At 43.9% G+C, this 15,588-nt stretch overlaps 1 protein-coding gene across 2 annotated transcripts in view; it reads left to right on the top strand.

Annotated features, from left to right (window-relative positions):
• The window catches only part of ANXA4 (annexin A4), a 63,529-nt gene that overhangs the window by 22,682 nt on the left and 25,259 nt on the right, over positions 1-15,588 (top strand). The window contains exons 2-5 of one of the 2 annotated variants that reach the window (XM_031467199.2): positions 1,281-1,413; positions 1,635-1,689; positions 10,805-10,892; positions 14,203-14,297. In XM_031467199.2, the coding sequence (XP_031323059.1) occupies positions 1,687-1,689; positions 10,805-10,892; positions 14,203-14,297 (186 nt within the window). In that variant the 5' untranslated portion in view covers positions 1,281-1,413; positions 1,635-1,686. The remainder of the gene's footprint in view (positions 1-1,280; positions 1,414-1,634; positions 1,690-10,804; positions 10,893-14,202; positions 14,298-15,588) is intronic. The other variant, XM_031467201.2, reaches the window with a different exon arrangement.

Raw genomic sequence — 15,588 nt, 5'->3', positions numbered from 1 at the left:
TTATGAATATTTGGTGATTGAATGAATAAATCCATATAGTCAAAGAGCCGCTGAATCCAACCAAGTCTTCCTTCTAAATATCTCATATGTATATCCTATTCCAGGGACCACACCCTGCCCAGGTCTTGGCCTCTGTTTTAGTGCAGATCTGTATTCCTGTGCTAGTTCCTCCAGCCTTCCTGACCCCTTGTCTGTGACTCCAGTCCACCCTGTAGAATAGTGACTTGCTGAAGTCTGTCTTGTCTTACATCGTTTCTCTGCAAAACTCAAAACCTTTTCACTATTTTCCCATCGCCTGCAGTATAAAGTCAGACACCTCAGGTGGACATACATGGCCCTTCGTAATCAATTCCCCACCTGTTTTTTCAGCCTTATCTCTGAGCCTTCCTGGAAGGAGCCCACTGCTCCAGCAGCCTCATTGCCTCCTTGTCCCTGAAGCCACTGCCCATTCCCACCTCTGCACCTTTGTTCAGGCTGTGCCCCAGAACCAGCTGACATTCACCTTAGGAAGGGCTTCACCCCTAGGTAGGATGAGGTAGGTCCGCAGTGAGTGATGGGAGGAACGGAGCTGAGCCTCAGAAAGCGGATGATGAGGAATGAATGTGGCCAAACGTGACCTGATCGGTGATAAACTGGGGTAAGAAGGATGTAGTTGTTCAGGGGAATGAGTGCTGCTTGGTAGGGTTCACTAGGCCAATGCTTTACAGACCACTGTGCAGACAAATACTTGGGGAATCTTGTGAAAATGCAGATTCTAGCAGTAGGTCTGGGTTGGGGACCTGAGATTCTGTACTTTTAAGAAGCTCCCAGGGGATGCCCATGCTTCTGGTTCTAGGACGATTCTTGACTGTCAAGGATCTAGCTAAACACTTAGGGAAGGAGCCTTTTCCACAGGACCTGGATACAGAAACAGGAAGACAGTCGGCCTGCCCCTCAGAGGCCTGCCCACACTAAAGACATTGCTTACATTCTGAACGACTGAATAAATGTGTGATGACTCAAGTCTTCTTGATGAAAGAGGGGGAGCTGAAGAGAACTAAGGGCAAAGCTTTATACATAAGGCCACAGCTTAAAGGCAAGAAGTACCTTTAAGTCCTGAGATGTTGGCAGTGAAAGTGATCTTTGGGAAATGAAAAGTCTAGTATTGGTTGGCCTGATGGCCTGGCATCATACACGAATGCGCACGTGCACACACACGCGCACACACGCACACACACTCAGGGCGAAGGCTGGAGAGCAGTCGTTTCCCCCATGCAGTTGGATTATCTCTTTTCTCCAAGGAGGCACCTCTTCTGGTCCACTAGAGCTTCCCAGCTCAGAATCCAGGTTTGGCTTGAGTACAAGTAACGCACCTCACCCTAACTGAGCAAGAGACGTCATTCCTGCAGCGTGCATCTGCAAACAGAAGAGCAGGTGGGAAAGCATTTTGCTGGTGCAATTGCCCGTTCAAACAGTTTCTCTTTAATTATTAGCCTGTCCCTCTGTCTCTTTGGCTAATCAATAGCTGGCCTTTTGATGAAACTGTGTGTTTATTTCCCTGTGGCTTAACTTTGTGCAAACAGTCAGTTATCCTGATTAATGATTTTAATGACACTTCTCTCATCACAGTCATTTCCCCTCTGCTTTTATCACAGAGGAACTTCTGCTTGGGTGACTGAACTCTGATCCTGACATAGAGTCACAGCCATGGTAAGTTGGGAAGTGCCTCAGCCTCCGTGGTGCCAGCCTCAGACAGGTACAGGATGTGTGCCCAGGGGCTGCTGGCTTAGACAAAGGGTTGTTTGCTCAACAGAGGGGAGGGAGGAGGAGATGGAAAGGCAGTTTCTTTTTTTAAAGGGACATCATTTTAACTTCTTTCAGGGGTGGTGAGTAGCCTGATCCTGAAAATTAACTCAAAGAGAGTCTCCTTTGAATCTTTCTAACATCCTAAGATACAGAAACAAGAGAGAGTTTTCTCTCTGCAGAAGCGCTGCGTGTTCGTTATAAACATTTTAGGCAAATAGAAAGGAAAAACTAAAAATCCTGCAGCTTCTACCCCCGGGAGATGACTGGCATCCACGTTTTGGGGTAACCCCGTCATTTCAGGCTCATGAAGATGGGTGTTTCTTGGCCGTTAGCTTGTCACCTCCCTCCTGCTTTTGGCTGTGACTGGATTCCTTGGAGTTTGGTTATCTGATCTCTGGAACAGTCAGGGAAGTGGATCCCTTTGAGAATTCCGTAAAGCTCACAGCTCACAGCTGATGTGGAAGCTGAGCCTTTCAGTTGCAAACCTGGCTCTACCTGAGGCTGGCCACCTGCTCTCCTCCTCCGCCCAAATACGGTTTCTGAATTGGCAGATGACCCTGACCCCTGCCTTCTGGGAAGAAATAACAGAAGTAGAATCTTGTATCTGGAGAGGAACTAGACACTCTGCCTTCCTTTAGGAAGATGGGTGTGTAAACTATCCTGAACAAATAGTAATAGTATACTCTTAAATTTTTTTTTAACATTAGACATTCTAGAATTTTCTTCATTATCCCTGACTGTCAAAGGCTTATTAATGTCTTCCCCAAATCTCTCATACTTTCATTTAAAATCCATTTTTTTCTTGATGGGTTCTCCCTGGACATATAGAACATTTATTCAGAAATGTATGTGGTGCCCCCACTTTGTGCCAGACAAGATATCTGGGGGCTCAGAATTAATGGGACGCTCGTCCTGCCCTCAGCAAGCCCACAGCCTTTCTGTGTGTGATGACTGTAACCAAATGACCCCTTTGTGAGCTTTCCATTCGACAAAAATTACCTCAGTTGCTCTCATCTTTCCTCCTAGAACCTGTTTTTCCATTATGACTGTTATTTATTGGACAGTTAAAGGACATCTTTAAAGGAAAGGAAACCCATACAATATAGTCACAATATTGTATCCTCAATTATTTTCCATCATTTTATTTTATTTTATTTAAAAAAAAATTTTTAATGGAGGTACTGGGGATTGAACCCAGGACCTTATGCTTGCTAGGCACATGCTCTACCACTGAGCTGTACCCTCCCCGCTGCATTATTTTATTTTAGATGCTATTCATATGATAGTGGTTTTGAAATAGTAGTAGTAAGAACGTAAAGAACAGTTAGTGTATTCACTCTAATCTCTGCTATGCTGACACACTTATATCACATCTTATAGCATATTAAAATTATTTACTCTAGAGAGGGCAGTTATGGGTGTTTCAATTTTCTTCTCAATTCTTTAAAAAATTTTTTTCCAAATCTCTACAAATATGATTAACATGTCTAAAAGGAAAACGTGTTTTTAAAGCCGTTGTATTCCAATATTCAGTGATTTTTATAGAGGTGTAATTTACATATAGTGAAATGTGCCGCTCTTAAGGTCACTGGAAGATGAGTTTTGACAATTGTATGTACCGTGTAACCCTGTTATAAACATCGAGCACTTCATCACTCAAGGATCCTTCACGTCCCTTCCAGATCAGTCCCCACCCTGCTCTGCACTCCACTCCAGAAACAGAACCACTGTTCTGGTTGCTTTCACCATTGATTAGCTTTGCCTGTTCTAGAACATCCTATAAATGGAATCATAGAGTAGGAACTCTCTTATAGTGAGCATTATATTTTTTGCAATCCATCCGTGTGGCTGTATCAGCAAGCAGTTTGTTCCTCCATTCCTTTTTATTGCTAAATATTTCATTATACTGTATTCCAATCTTTTGATGTTTATCATCTTCACTATTATTTTAACACCTGAATTGCACTCCATCGACTGTGAGAGAACACTGATTTCTAGCTGTTTGTTTTCATCCTTCTTCCCTGCAGCCTTCTCTGTTTCCTTTGTCTGCTGGCACAAGAAGCCTTCCTGGGGTGGAATCCCCTGCCTTCCCAGAACAGACAGTGACACATTATGCCCTGGAATTTAATCAATACGGATACTTTAGAGCTAAAAGGAACAAATTTCCCAAGCTTATCTTGTTCCTGGAAAAAAGAGTCACTATGAATGCTAATTGATAAGCTGAACTAACTTGGCAAATTCCTCTATCGATCCATTTTGTTAGGTTTTAATTTTACTCCCATAGTAGTGTCCCTCAGCAACGCAGTTTGCTTTAAAGTCAAATGCAGTCTTTGAGTACATCCAAATTCTTTTCAGTATTGGAGTTCCAAAAGAGCCTTGTGAAACACTTGACTCAGAAAGCTGTTTCAAGGCGGGGGCCAAGGGCTAAGCTAGGCCATTTGGAATTCTGACGGCAAATCACCAGTTTGCTTATTACTAACGATGTATAGTAGAAGAAAAGAAGCGAAGTACCTGTATTAACATCCTAGGGCTGCCGTCACAAGGTACACAAACTGGGGGACCTTAAAAGTATAGAAACTTATTGTCTTACAGTTCTGGAGGCTAGAAATCCAGAACCCAGGTGTTGGCAGGGCCCTGATGCCTCTGAAATCCACAGGGGAATCCTTCCTTGCCTGTTTCTAGCTTCCGGGCTTTGCTGGCAGTCTTAGGCGTTCTTTGGCAGAGACTGGAGTTGAGCAACACATCACCATGAGGAGTTCTCCCTTTGTGTCTTGTCTTCACGTGCTGTTTTCTTGGAAGGACACCAGGCATGTTGAATTAGCTGCTCACCCTACTCCAGTATGACCGCATCTTAATTTAATTAATTACAATTAATTAATTAATTGCAGTGACCCTATTTCCAAATAAGGGCACGTTCTGAAGTTCTGGGGATGAAGACTTCAGCATGTCTTTTCTTGGGGGATGCAGCTCAGTGCCCAAGGAAGTTAACGTCATGGAGTTCTCCTTTCCTCTGTCAAGTGTGTAGAGGGTAATGAGTGAGTGCTAAACACTGACCGTATCCAGGAGGTGAAACCCTGGTCTTTCAGCATTGAAGACCCACACCTTCTGGTACTTGAGGCCTTTGGATGGGCTTGCTGTGGACCACAGTAGGCCTGAGAGGTCCAGGCCAAGGTGGACTAGCTCCTAGAACTCAAGTCTCACTTGCTGGAGAACTTCCCTAAGGGTATAAAAACCCTCCATTCCTTTACGTGGCCCATGTTACATCTTTGGAGCACATTAAAACATCAGAGCCCCTTAGATCAATTTTACATTGTTTTTGCAACCTTGTACAAATGTTCTGTTCTAGATTTTGTTTTGGCGTTACCCCATAAGCTTGCATTAGGGATATCATCAGAAATAGTTATAAGAATGTCACTATTACATTCATTGTGGAAATGTTATTGAGGTCATGTTAAATAACGCTGTTAGTGATGATAGCCACTGAGTCTGAGTTTCTGTTTTAAAGTTAACTATTTGCTGTGTTTGTGCTAAGTGCTTTGCCCCGTTACCCTGCTTCATTATTGCAACAACCCTGTGGGTTGATACTATTCTTAGTATACAAGTGAGAAAAATGAAACTTCACCTAGAGCACACAGCTAGCAAGGGTTGAAGCCAAGATTCCAGCCTGGGTGGGTCTACCCGACTCCATTGCCTGCACTCCTTCCTGCTAAGCTGAACTACCTCTCCCACCGCGACTCCTTCACCTAGACCTCTGGATGAGACTTCTCCCAGTGTTAGGATTCCCTTTATAGTGTTCATGACCCCCCGAGTGATGCAGAGGAGACAGAGCTGACCGTCTCCATGAATATCAGGTTTTACTGGAATCATGAGCACAAGGCTATGAGGGTCCATTTTAACTAAGGCTTATGTAAGATGTAAAACCCTCTCCCCTTGCTATAATGCAGCTATGTCCCTATTCTGTTCCGCCCCATCACCATAACATCCTACCACTGATAATTTGACCCATTCTGCCACTTACCAAAAGGGTCATTATCAGAAAAGTCAAGAGAAACAGACCTGCTATGTGACCTCAGCCCTGAGGGTAGCCTCAGCTATCTCTTCTTTCCCTCAGCTTGTGAGCTCTTAGCATTTTAAAAGCACACAGCACTCTGTTATGAACAGAGGAATGTTTCCAGAAGGGTCTGAACTCCACTGACATCTGGGTACCAAGAATATCACTCAGATCCTTCCCTGTGTGCAACTTCAGCCAATCAAATGCACACCACAGTGGCATACACCTGACTAAGGGAAGAGTGATGAGGCACGACAATTTTAGAAAGTGCTGGTTATGACTAATTAGGCCAGTTTGAAAGACAGAAAGACAGATTTCAGAATATCATAGCACAGGTTGCTAACGGGTTTATAATAATGCTTAGTGTCAGCGAACAGAGGGGAAGATACATTAAAAACCACAGCTAGTTTGATTCTACCCTCTGCTGCTAAGTCAGGAAGCCCGAAAGAGCTCCATTAATGCAGATCGCCGATCTCTAAACTCAGTGTTGCCGAAAGATCAGCCCCCAGCCCTGACGAGCCAAATAACTCAGAGACAGGGTCTTGGAGCTTAGAAGAAAAGAGACAGCTTTATTGCTTTGCTGGGCAAAGGGGACTCACAGTAGGCTAGTGCCTTCAAAACTGTGAACCCCCCTTTGGGATGGGGTGGGGTGGTTATATAGCCATAGTTTAAACAATAAAGCATCAAGATCACAATCAACAGAATCATTTTCTCATCAGAAGACTTAGAATGGCGTCATGATGCCTCCAGGCGACCAATTCTGTAGAGGCTAGTGGTTGTCACTTTTTTGATCTCTTCATCTCATAAGCACCCAAGGCGTGGTCTTCTTGGTGTTTAGCCTACTTTGTAAGGTTATGGTTCTGTGACCTCCCTGGAGAACAACTCAGAAACCAAGTATGATTATAACTTTTGATTACCGGAATAAAGTAGAATCAGTTAGATCAATCGCTTTAGTTTTAACAGTGGGCCTGGAAGCTGTGAGTAGTAACCGGTCGGTCAGGTTTGTTGACCATTTTAAGGGCAAACATAAGAATAAGCAATCTGTTAGCCTAACTGCGGCCATTTTATTATTTTTCCTTCATCAGTACAAAGAAAAGCAGGGCTCTTCTTAAGCAGCTAATCTCTCTTTTCCCCTCATGGACACAGTGAGTCTCGTTATTGGTTACAGTTCCCTCTTGCTTTGGTTTCTAGGCAGAGAAACCTGTGGCTCTCGTCAAACAACTACCCAGGTCATTAAGGTCTCCATTTTGGTTTCCTTCCCACCCCCTCCTTTACCGTCATTTTCTATGCTTTGTGCCCTGTCACTGAGTTTCCTCACCTATTTACTTATTTTTATATTGAGTTATATGTATTTCTCTATGCTGCCCCACATAACATGAATAACATTAACAAATTGGTGAATACATTAGAAATATTAAGAGCACCTTGATCTTAATCAGCAATTTATCTCTCAGATAATCCAATTGAGATGATCCCTACTGTTGATGTTTTTAATTTTTAGTCTGTATTTGCAGAGGGTCAGACTCACTAACTTTGTATCTCTTGTACACATCAGAGTCTGTCTCACTTGAAGACATGTTGATCATTTCTGATGATGCTACTCCTCATCTCTGGTGTCTAGACCTGCTGTCTCCTCTTTGTGACTTCCCATCCTTCCCTCTGCCATGCAGTCAGGCTTCTGTCTCTTCTGTTCCACTGCAGAAGCTCTTGTCAGGGTCACCTGGAAATTCCATGTTGCCAAATCTGACCATCCCTTCTGTGCCCTGCACTTATGCCTGCCTTAGCAGGCACTGACCACTCCCTCCTTCCTCAGCTTCTGGACAGACACACGATCCTGGTTTTCCTTTTAGCCTCAAGGACCATGGTCATCCATTCCATCCTTCTCTGGTGAGAGGCCCCAGCTTGTCCTAGGACCCCTTTCTACACTTTCTCCCTACGTCATTTCATCCAATACCATTCGTATGCTGACGTGTCCTAAGTTTACTGCTCACTCTAGACTTGACCTCTAAATTTACATTGTATAACCAACCATCATTTTGACAACTCCACTTGGATGTTTAATGGGCATCGCAAATTTAACATGTTGAAAATAGGACTTCTAAATCCCGCTCCCCACTGCCATCCCAAATCTGGGAGTCCTCCAGTTTTCCCCATCTGGGTAAATGATGCTACTCTCCTGCTTGGCTGCTCAGGGAAAAAGGTTTAGAGTTACACTTGCTTCTTTTCGTTCCTCACCTCCCACGTCAGTCCATCAGCAAGTTCTGCCGCCTTTGCTCCAAAGCATGTGCTGAGTCTGTCTGTTTCTTTCCATTTTTACTGCTTCATCCTCGTCTACCATCATATCCCTGGATCTTGGCCCAGATTCTCAACTGGTCTCTCTATCTCCCTATAGCAGCCCAAGTGATCTTTTAAAAAAAATTTTTTTTTACTTTTGCTTAATTGTAAGTTTTTTTGGGGGGTCAGTTAGGTTTGTTTGTTTGTTTGTTTTTAATGAAGGTACTGGAGAGTCAACCTAGAACCTCATGCAAGCTAAGCAGGAACTCTACCACCCCGCCCCCGCCATGATCTTTTTAACGTGTAAATCATATCATCTCCCCCATCCGTTTGCTGAAAACCTTCCAGTGGCTCCTACTACACTTAGAATAAAATGATAACTCCTTACCAGCTTGTGAGGGTCCTTATTCCCTGTCCTAGCCACCTCTCTGTTTCTCTTTCTTTTTCATTTTTAAAAAATTTATTATGGAAAAATGTTGTGAACAAAAAATAATGCAAGCCATATCAGTAAATGAAGAATGCTGAAGCCATCAAGTCATCAGCCACTGCCGCCACCCCCAACAGTGCAGAAAAGTAGCAGCACAACTACCACCTCCCCCTGCCCCCCCCCCACGCCTCTGCAGCCTGAGGGGACTCGGAATGTGAAAGGACAGGACACTGGCCCTAGATAGCTGGGTACTTATCAAAGGAATGATTTCAGTGAGCCCAGACATTTGCTCCTTCCCATACATAGAAAAGCACTCAATTCTTTAACTTGAGATGCCTGGTTTTCTTTAACAGTTATCTTTAATGTTCTGACTACCTGGTCTTTGTTGTAAAACTCCTATATATCCTGGCTCCTGCCTTACGTTTTCAGAGCGGTCCCTCAGAGCAATCCAAGAGGCTGTCCTCCCGGGCTCGGAGGGGTTCGAGCCCTCAGAAATGTCCGCGGAATAAAACATAACTCTCAACTTTTAGGCTATGCATTTATTTCAGTCGACAGTGTAAACACATAGGAAAGTAGACCAAATATGAAAAAGAATCCCTTTGTGCCTGTCGGTTAACTGTGAACTCCTGGTCAGCCTTGTTTCTCTCCACTTACTTCTCCCAACTTGTGTTATTTTGAAGCAAATTCCAGACATCTTATTGTTGCTGAAAGATCGGCCCCCGTCCCTGACAAGCCAAATAACTCAGAGACAGGGTCTTGGAGCTTAGAATAAAAGAGACAGCTTTATTACTTTGCCAGGCAACAGGGACTCATAGCAGGCTGGTGCCTTCAAAACTGTGAACCCCTCTTGGAGATGCGGCAGGGTGATTATATATAGCCACAGCTTAAACAATAAAGCACCAATAACAATCAACAGAATTATTTTCTCATCAGAAGACTTAGAATGGCATTATGATGCCTCCAGGTGACCAATTCTATGGAGGCTAGCTGTCACATTTTTGATCTCTTCATCTCGTAAGCATCCAAGGCGTGGTCTTCTTGGTGTTTAGCCTACTTTGTAAGGTTACAGTTCTGTGACCTCCCTGGAGAACAACTCAGAAACCAAGTATGATTATTGCTTTCGATTACTGGAATAAAGTAGAAACAGCAAAATTAATAGCTTTAGTTTTAACAATGGGCCTAGAGCTGTGAGTAGCAACTGGTCAGTCAGATTAACTGACCGTTTAAAGGGCAAACGTAAGAATAAGCAATCTGTTAGCCTAAGTGTGGCCATTTTATTAATCCTTCTTCACTATCCTCTCATCTATAAGCTATTTCAATGTGTGCATGATTCAAGCTCTTTAAAAAAGATATATAACCACAATACCATTATCATACCTAAAAACGACTGTTAACACTAGTTACTTAATGTCGCTAAGTATCAAGTCAGTGTTAAATGTCCAATTGTCTCATAAATGTCCTATTTTTTTTACTGTTTGTTTGATTCAGGATCCAAATAAGTTTCATCCATTATGATTATTGATACACCTATTTATCTCTTTTAAGCTCTGTTTCCCCTCCATCTTTCTCTTTTCTAATTCTCCTTGCTACTTACTTGTTGAAGAACCTAGACCATTCGTCAAGCAGTGTTTCTCACAGTCTGGGTTTCGCTAATCACAGCCCTGTGGTGGTGAGGGTTAACATTTTCCTCTCTCCTGTTTACTGTAAATTGGGATTTGGCCCTAGAGGCTTGACTGGATTCAGGTTTGATTTTCCCCTTGCTAGGGAGATAAGACAACTTCATAGGCAGTGGTGTCATTTCTCTTTCCACCCCCCAACTTGCCCACCAACTCGAGCCACACTGGCCTCTGTCCCGCTCCTCCCGCAGAAGCCAGTTCCAGCCTCAGGTCTTTTGCATCCGCTGTTTCCTCTGCCTGGAACACTTTCCCCGATCTTTGCAGTCAGCTGCTTCCTGTCATTCCTATCCCAGCCTGAACGTCACTGCTCAGAGCAGCCCCTCCAGGACCTCTCTGTCTGCCCTGAAGCACTTCTCACCACCAGCTGCCTGGTGGAATATTAATCTCTTGGCTTGTTTACTGTCTGCCTCCTGCCGAACTTGAACGTCAGCTCCAGGAGAGCATGAGCCTCATGTCTCACAGTCACTGCTGTGTCCCAGCACGTGGAAATGCGTCTGGCCCACGTGGGCGCTCAGCCAACGTTTGCCGCATGAGACGCCTCCATGCTGGTGGGAGGGTACCTGTCAGTTACGTCTCTCTCTGTGTGCTCAGGCAGCCAAGGGAGGTACCGTCAAAGCTGCTTCAGGCTTCAGCGCCTCCGAAGATGCCCAGACCCTGAGGAAGGCCATGAAAGGGCTCGGTAAGTGTCACCATAAGTGTCCCACTGGAGGCAAACACCCCCTCGTGTGTTGTGCAACACAGAGGGTGTTGTGTCCACAGGCAGTTGTGAGTCAGTCTCACTAAGAAAACACCATGGGAACACGTTGGCTTTGCAAAGCAAACTTGGTGGGAGGGCATTAATTACTCACTCTTACTCCAGAATTTTAAACTTAATGCACACTTTCCGGATTTCCCCAATTATTTAAACCTCTTTTGCATCACAGCATTATGAATTTCTAGAACTTTAGAAATGTATTTGTTTTCCAATTAAGCGACGCATGCCTGTAGTGCCACAAGGTTTACAAAACACTTTCACAAATGTTATCTTAACGGATATACGCAATAATCCTGTGACGTAGCGGGAGCAGCTGGTGCTATTGGTATTTCCACCCCATTTTACAGATGTGAAAGTGAGACTCAGAGAAGGAATGCGCTAAGGCATATAGCACGTAGCACACTCAGCAGAACCCACCTGAAGCTCGGGCCTCCCAGCTCCAAGCCCATGTTCTTTCCCTGAGTCAGTCCCTCTGCCTGACTGTGACGGGTGTAGCTGGGACGGTACCCACATGCGATGTGTGGCATTTTAGGTGAGAAGGCCAGACCAGAAGAGCTTGTCTTCAGTGCACTGCCCTCTGGAAGCTCCCGAGGGCAGAGTCCTCCAGCCCGGTGGGCACAGCCGTGCCGGGGCACTGCAGGCCACGCTGGCCGGGACCCTGCCTCCAACCTTGCCTGGGTGGGCATTTGGCCAGAGACGTGCTCTCTGGTTCATAGCTGCTATTTAGAATCTCCTCGCGATTTGGATAAAACTGCTTGATCATGAGGTGTTTTTCTCTCCAAAAAGAGCTCATCTTACCTAGCCCCAATGCTACTAACAGCAACAATCACAATAATGGGGAACATTTATTAAGCTCTCCTATGAGTCCAGCATAGTGTGTTACATAGTGTATTCATTCCTTGCTGTACAGCAAGAACACCATCCTTCAGAACGTGGCCCACATGACATTCGGAAATCCCAAAATCAGAATCAGGAGACATTGAACACAGCCACCCCTTTTCAGTGCCTGCTGTGTGGGCTGGTGCCAGGTGGATGGTGAGAGGAGACAAGGACTATAAACCCCGTCCTGTGGTCCAAAGTTCCAACAGTCAGTCGATGGATGCTAGGTGGCCAAGGCATGCACAGAAATGTGATCAGTTCATAATATGATAGCAACAGGAGGGGCACAGAAAAGACCCCATTAAGGGTCAAAGACATCACATGTCATCTGGGGGCATCAGGCAAAACTTCCTGGAGGATGTAGAAATCGAGATGGGCCTTAGGAGATGAATTGAGCTTATTCAATAAATAAATAAATAGATAAGAGAGGATGTGTTTCAGGTGAATTGGAATAGCATGAGCAAAGGCAGGGGATGAGTGTGACCATCCTCCTGTTTTCCATTTTAGCTGAGGCCTGAGGGAGTTGCCATAAATACATGGAGATGTGGCTTCCAGCAGGATGTGCTTACAAAGCGGGAGTTGGCTGGATAGGAGCCTTCTGAGAAGGCAGGTACCACAGGGAGGTCCTGAGGGTGCTACTGATGTGGGAGGATGGCCAAAAGGCATTGGCCAGGAAACCATCAGGATGCTACATAGAGGGGTTAGGGAGACATAAGCCCGTAGACTGGTGACGAAGGAGGTCAGGAGAGAGGAGTGCAGTATAGTTGGGTCAAGTACAGTAATTCAAGAGCTAAGTGTCTGGATTTGGCTGCCTGTATCCTTTCATGTGGGTACTTAGAATAGTGAACGGGGTACTGTGGAGAGTCCCAAATGGCAGACTGCAGCGCCGGTAGTAAATCCAGCAGATGGTGGGGAGCCTTCCTGTATCCTGAGCAGGGAGGGACACCGTGAGAGTTGGTCTTTTCAGGAAAATGAATGTGGCAAGACTTTGGGAAGACCAGTTATGAGGTGCGAATACTAGTTAGCCGACTCTACAGTTGTCTAAGAAGAAAACCTCAACTGGAGTGGTGGTGGTAGGCATTAAAAAGAGGCGACAGATGCAGAAAAGCTTTTAGAGCTAGATTGTGCGTGACTTGACAGGGAATTTGAATGTGAAGGAAGAGAGAGGGTACAAAAGTTAAAGCTATTTTTAGGATTCAAGCCTGACGAACCAGAAAGGGGTGGTACCTTTCACAGAAATGGGGTAAATTAGCAAAAGGTGACGTGCCTTCTCCCGCAGCTGAGAGTTCTGCAGGAAAAAGGATGCGTGTAGCTATTACCCCTTTTTTTTTTTTAAGAGAACAGAGAGTAGGTTTCTAAGGTATGTATTCTTAAAATTTTATAGCTTCTTCCCTATATCTCACATTTTTGTGGATCTCTAATTTTGCAAAGAATAACTGGTGAATCTATATTTTTTTTTCATTTCTCCCTGAAATGTTTCAATTAGACTCTCCTCTGTAATTCATCACAGCTCCTCATATAATATAAACAATGGAAAACGGAAAACTCACCCAACATACATGAATATCCAGCTGTTACTAAGACGAAAGACCAACGCGAAGGGTCAGAATAAAGTCTCCCTGTAAAAGCTGCTGCAAGAAGCAGGCAAAATTTAAGCCATTTTAAATTTGTAATTCATAATGAAAAGTTTTGGTAGTGCATTGCATCTTGGGAATTCATGGGCAGTTATAAAAAGGTTCCCAATCAGGGATCAGGAAAGATAGCTTAGAAATGAAAAAATGTATTTACAGATCTCAAAACACAGTGGATACAGGGAGCAGCTAATTTAAACCCTGTTAAGTGCCAAATCTGTGAATTAAAAGATGGGTTTGAACTGTTTCAAAACTCAGAAAATGATAAAGAGAGAAAAACAAGGAGAGAAAAGGCAAGAACATGGAAGATAAATATGGGCGCTCCAAAGACATGATGCGAATTCCAGAGAGGGGGAAGTGCGTGATCACAGATGACATTTATTAGCTATTTAGTAACTGAGCTAAATAATTCACTTAATTGTTTTAACACTTGCAGCAGCCCTGCGAGGGAAAACAGTGTGACCACTCCCATTTATAGATAAGGAAACTAATGCTCAGAGACGTTAACTACTTTGCTTAGTAAGTAAATAGCTAATTAAAGGAGAGACTGAGACTCAAATCTTATGGCTCTTTACCCCCCAAAGTGGACAAACCCTCTGAACAAGAACTTCTTTTCTTAGCAAGCTCTCTGCATGTGTTTGAGTTCCTCCAGTGTCCTCAGAGGAACCCGTTTTTCTCATTTCTCTCTCGAATCACACTCACTCACCATCTCTGCTCCACACCAGGCACAGATGAAGACGCCATCATCAACGTCCTGGCCTACCGCAACACGGCCCAGCGCCAGGAAATCAGGACGGCCTACAAGACCACCATCGGCAGGGTAGGCAGCCGACTCTGTGGCTCCAGGTGGTTGGCAAGGATCCTGACAGGCAGCAGGGAAGCAGGGGCCTCTTCCTTCTTGATTCCTGAAGTAGTGGCCCTTTGTTTTTTGTTGTTAGTGATGGTTTTTAGTGTTTTTTGTTTTTGCTTTTGATTGAACTATAGTTGATTTACAATGTTGGTTTGTTTCTGATGTATTGCATAGTGATTCAATTATACATATATATTCTTTTTCATTATAGCTTATTACAAGGTATTGAATGTAATTCCCTGTGCAATATATTAGGACCTTGTTGTTTATCTATTTTGTATATAGTAGTTTGTGTCTACTAATCTCAAACTCCTAATTTATCCCTACCCTCCCCAGCTTTTCCCCTTTGGTAAACATAAGTTTGTTTCCTTAAAAAAATGAAAATAGAGTTACGATATGATCCAGCAATCCCACTCCTGGGCATATATCTGGATAAAAACACTCATTCGAAAAGATACATGCACCCCAGTGTTCACAGCAGCACCATTTACAATAGCCAAGACCTGGAGGCAACCTAAATGTTCATCAACAGATAACTGGCCCTTTTTTTTTTTTTAAAAGACAGATCCTTTGCCTTATTTAAAGCTGTTCTTGGAAGGAAAGAAAAAAGTTTCAACATACACAGAAGTCCCTCCACTGTACCTAGCCAGACATGACTTCAGGGAGCTCTTGATTCACAAACTCAAAGCTAAGTTTAGTCTCATCTCTCACAAGTCCTTGCGGGGACTTGGTTGTGGAATGGACTCAACCTCCACCGTTCTGAGCACCGGGCAGGGCTAAGCTTCCAGTGTTGCTCAGTCTGGTGTCTTTTTTTAGGTCACTTGTGGAGGAAGATCCTCCAAACTGACTAAAATATTTAAATCCAGTTTGTTCTAAATAGGCTCTCATATGATTCAGAGTCTATTCTGACTCTTCTACATAAACCTGTTTGTATATATATGTATCTTAGTAGCTTATGCATTCAGAGGTTGTTCAGTCATCATGTTTTCCCCTTCGGGTTTGAATCCCACACCCCTGAGGAACCCCCTCTCAGTCTCATTTTCAACAACTCATTTACCAGAGTCACTCACCCAGTCTTTCCACATCACTGAAAACCTACCTGCCTGATTAGAGAATCTTTTTATTGAGGAAACATTATCAGTGAGTGCGTCCAGGTCTCAGAGTACTATAACTCCATGATAAGTATTTCTATTCTTGGATATTTTATAAACGTCAGAAAGAGAAAGAAGAACACCATATGCTATCACTTATATGTGGAATC

This window comes from Camelus dromedarius, chromosome 15 (genome assembly GCF_036321535.1).
Source record: "Camelus dromedarius isolate mCamDro1 chromosome 15, mCamDro1.pat, whole genome shotgun sequence".
Classification (NCBI taxonomy): domain Eukaryota; kingdom Metazoa; phylum Chordata; class Mammalia; order Artiodactyla; family Camelidae; genus Camelus; species Camelus dromedarius.
This window is presented reverse-complemented; position numbering and strand designations above follow the sequence as displayed.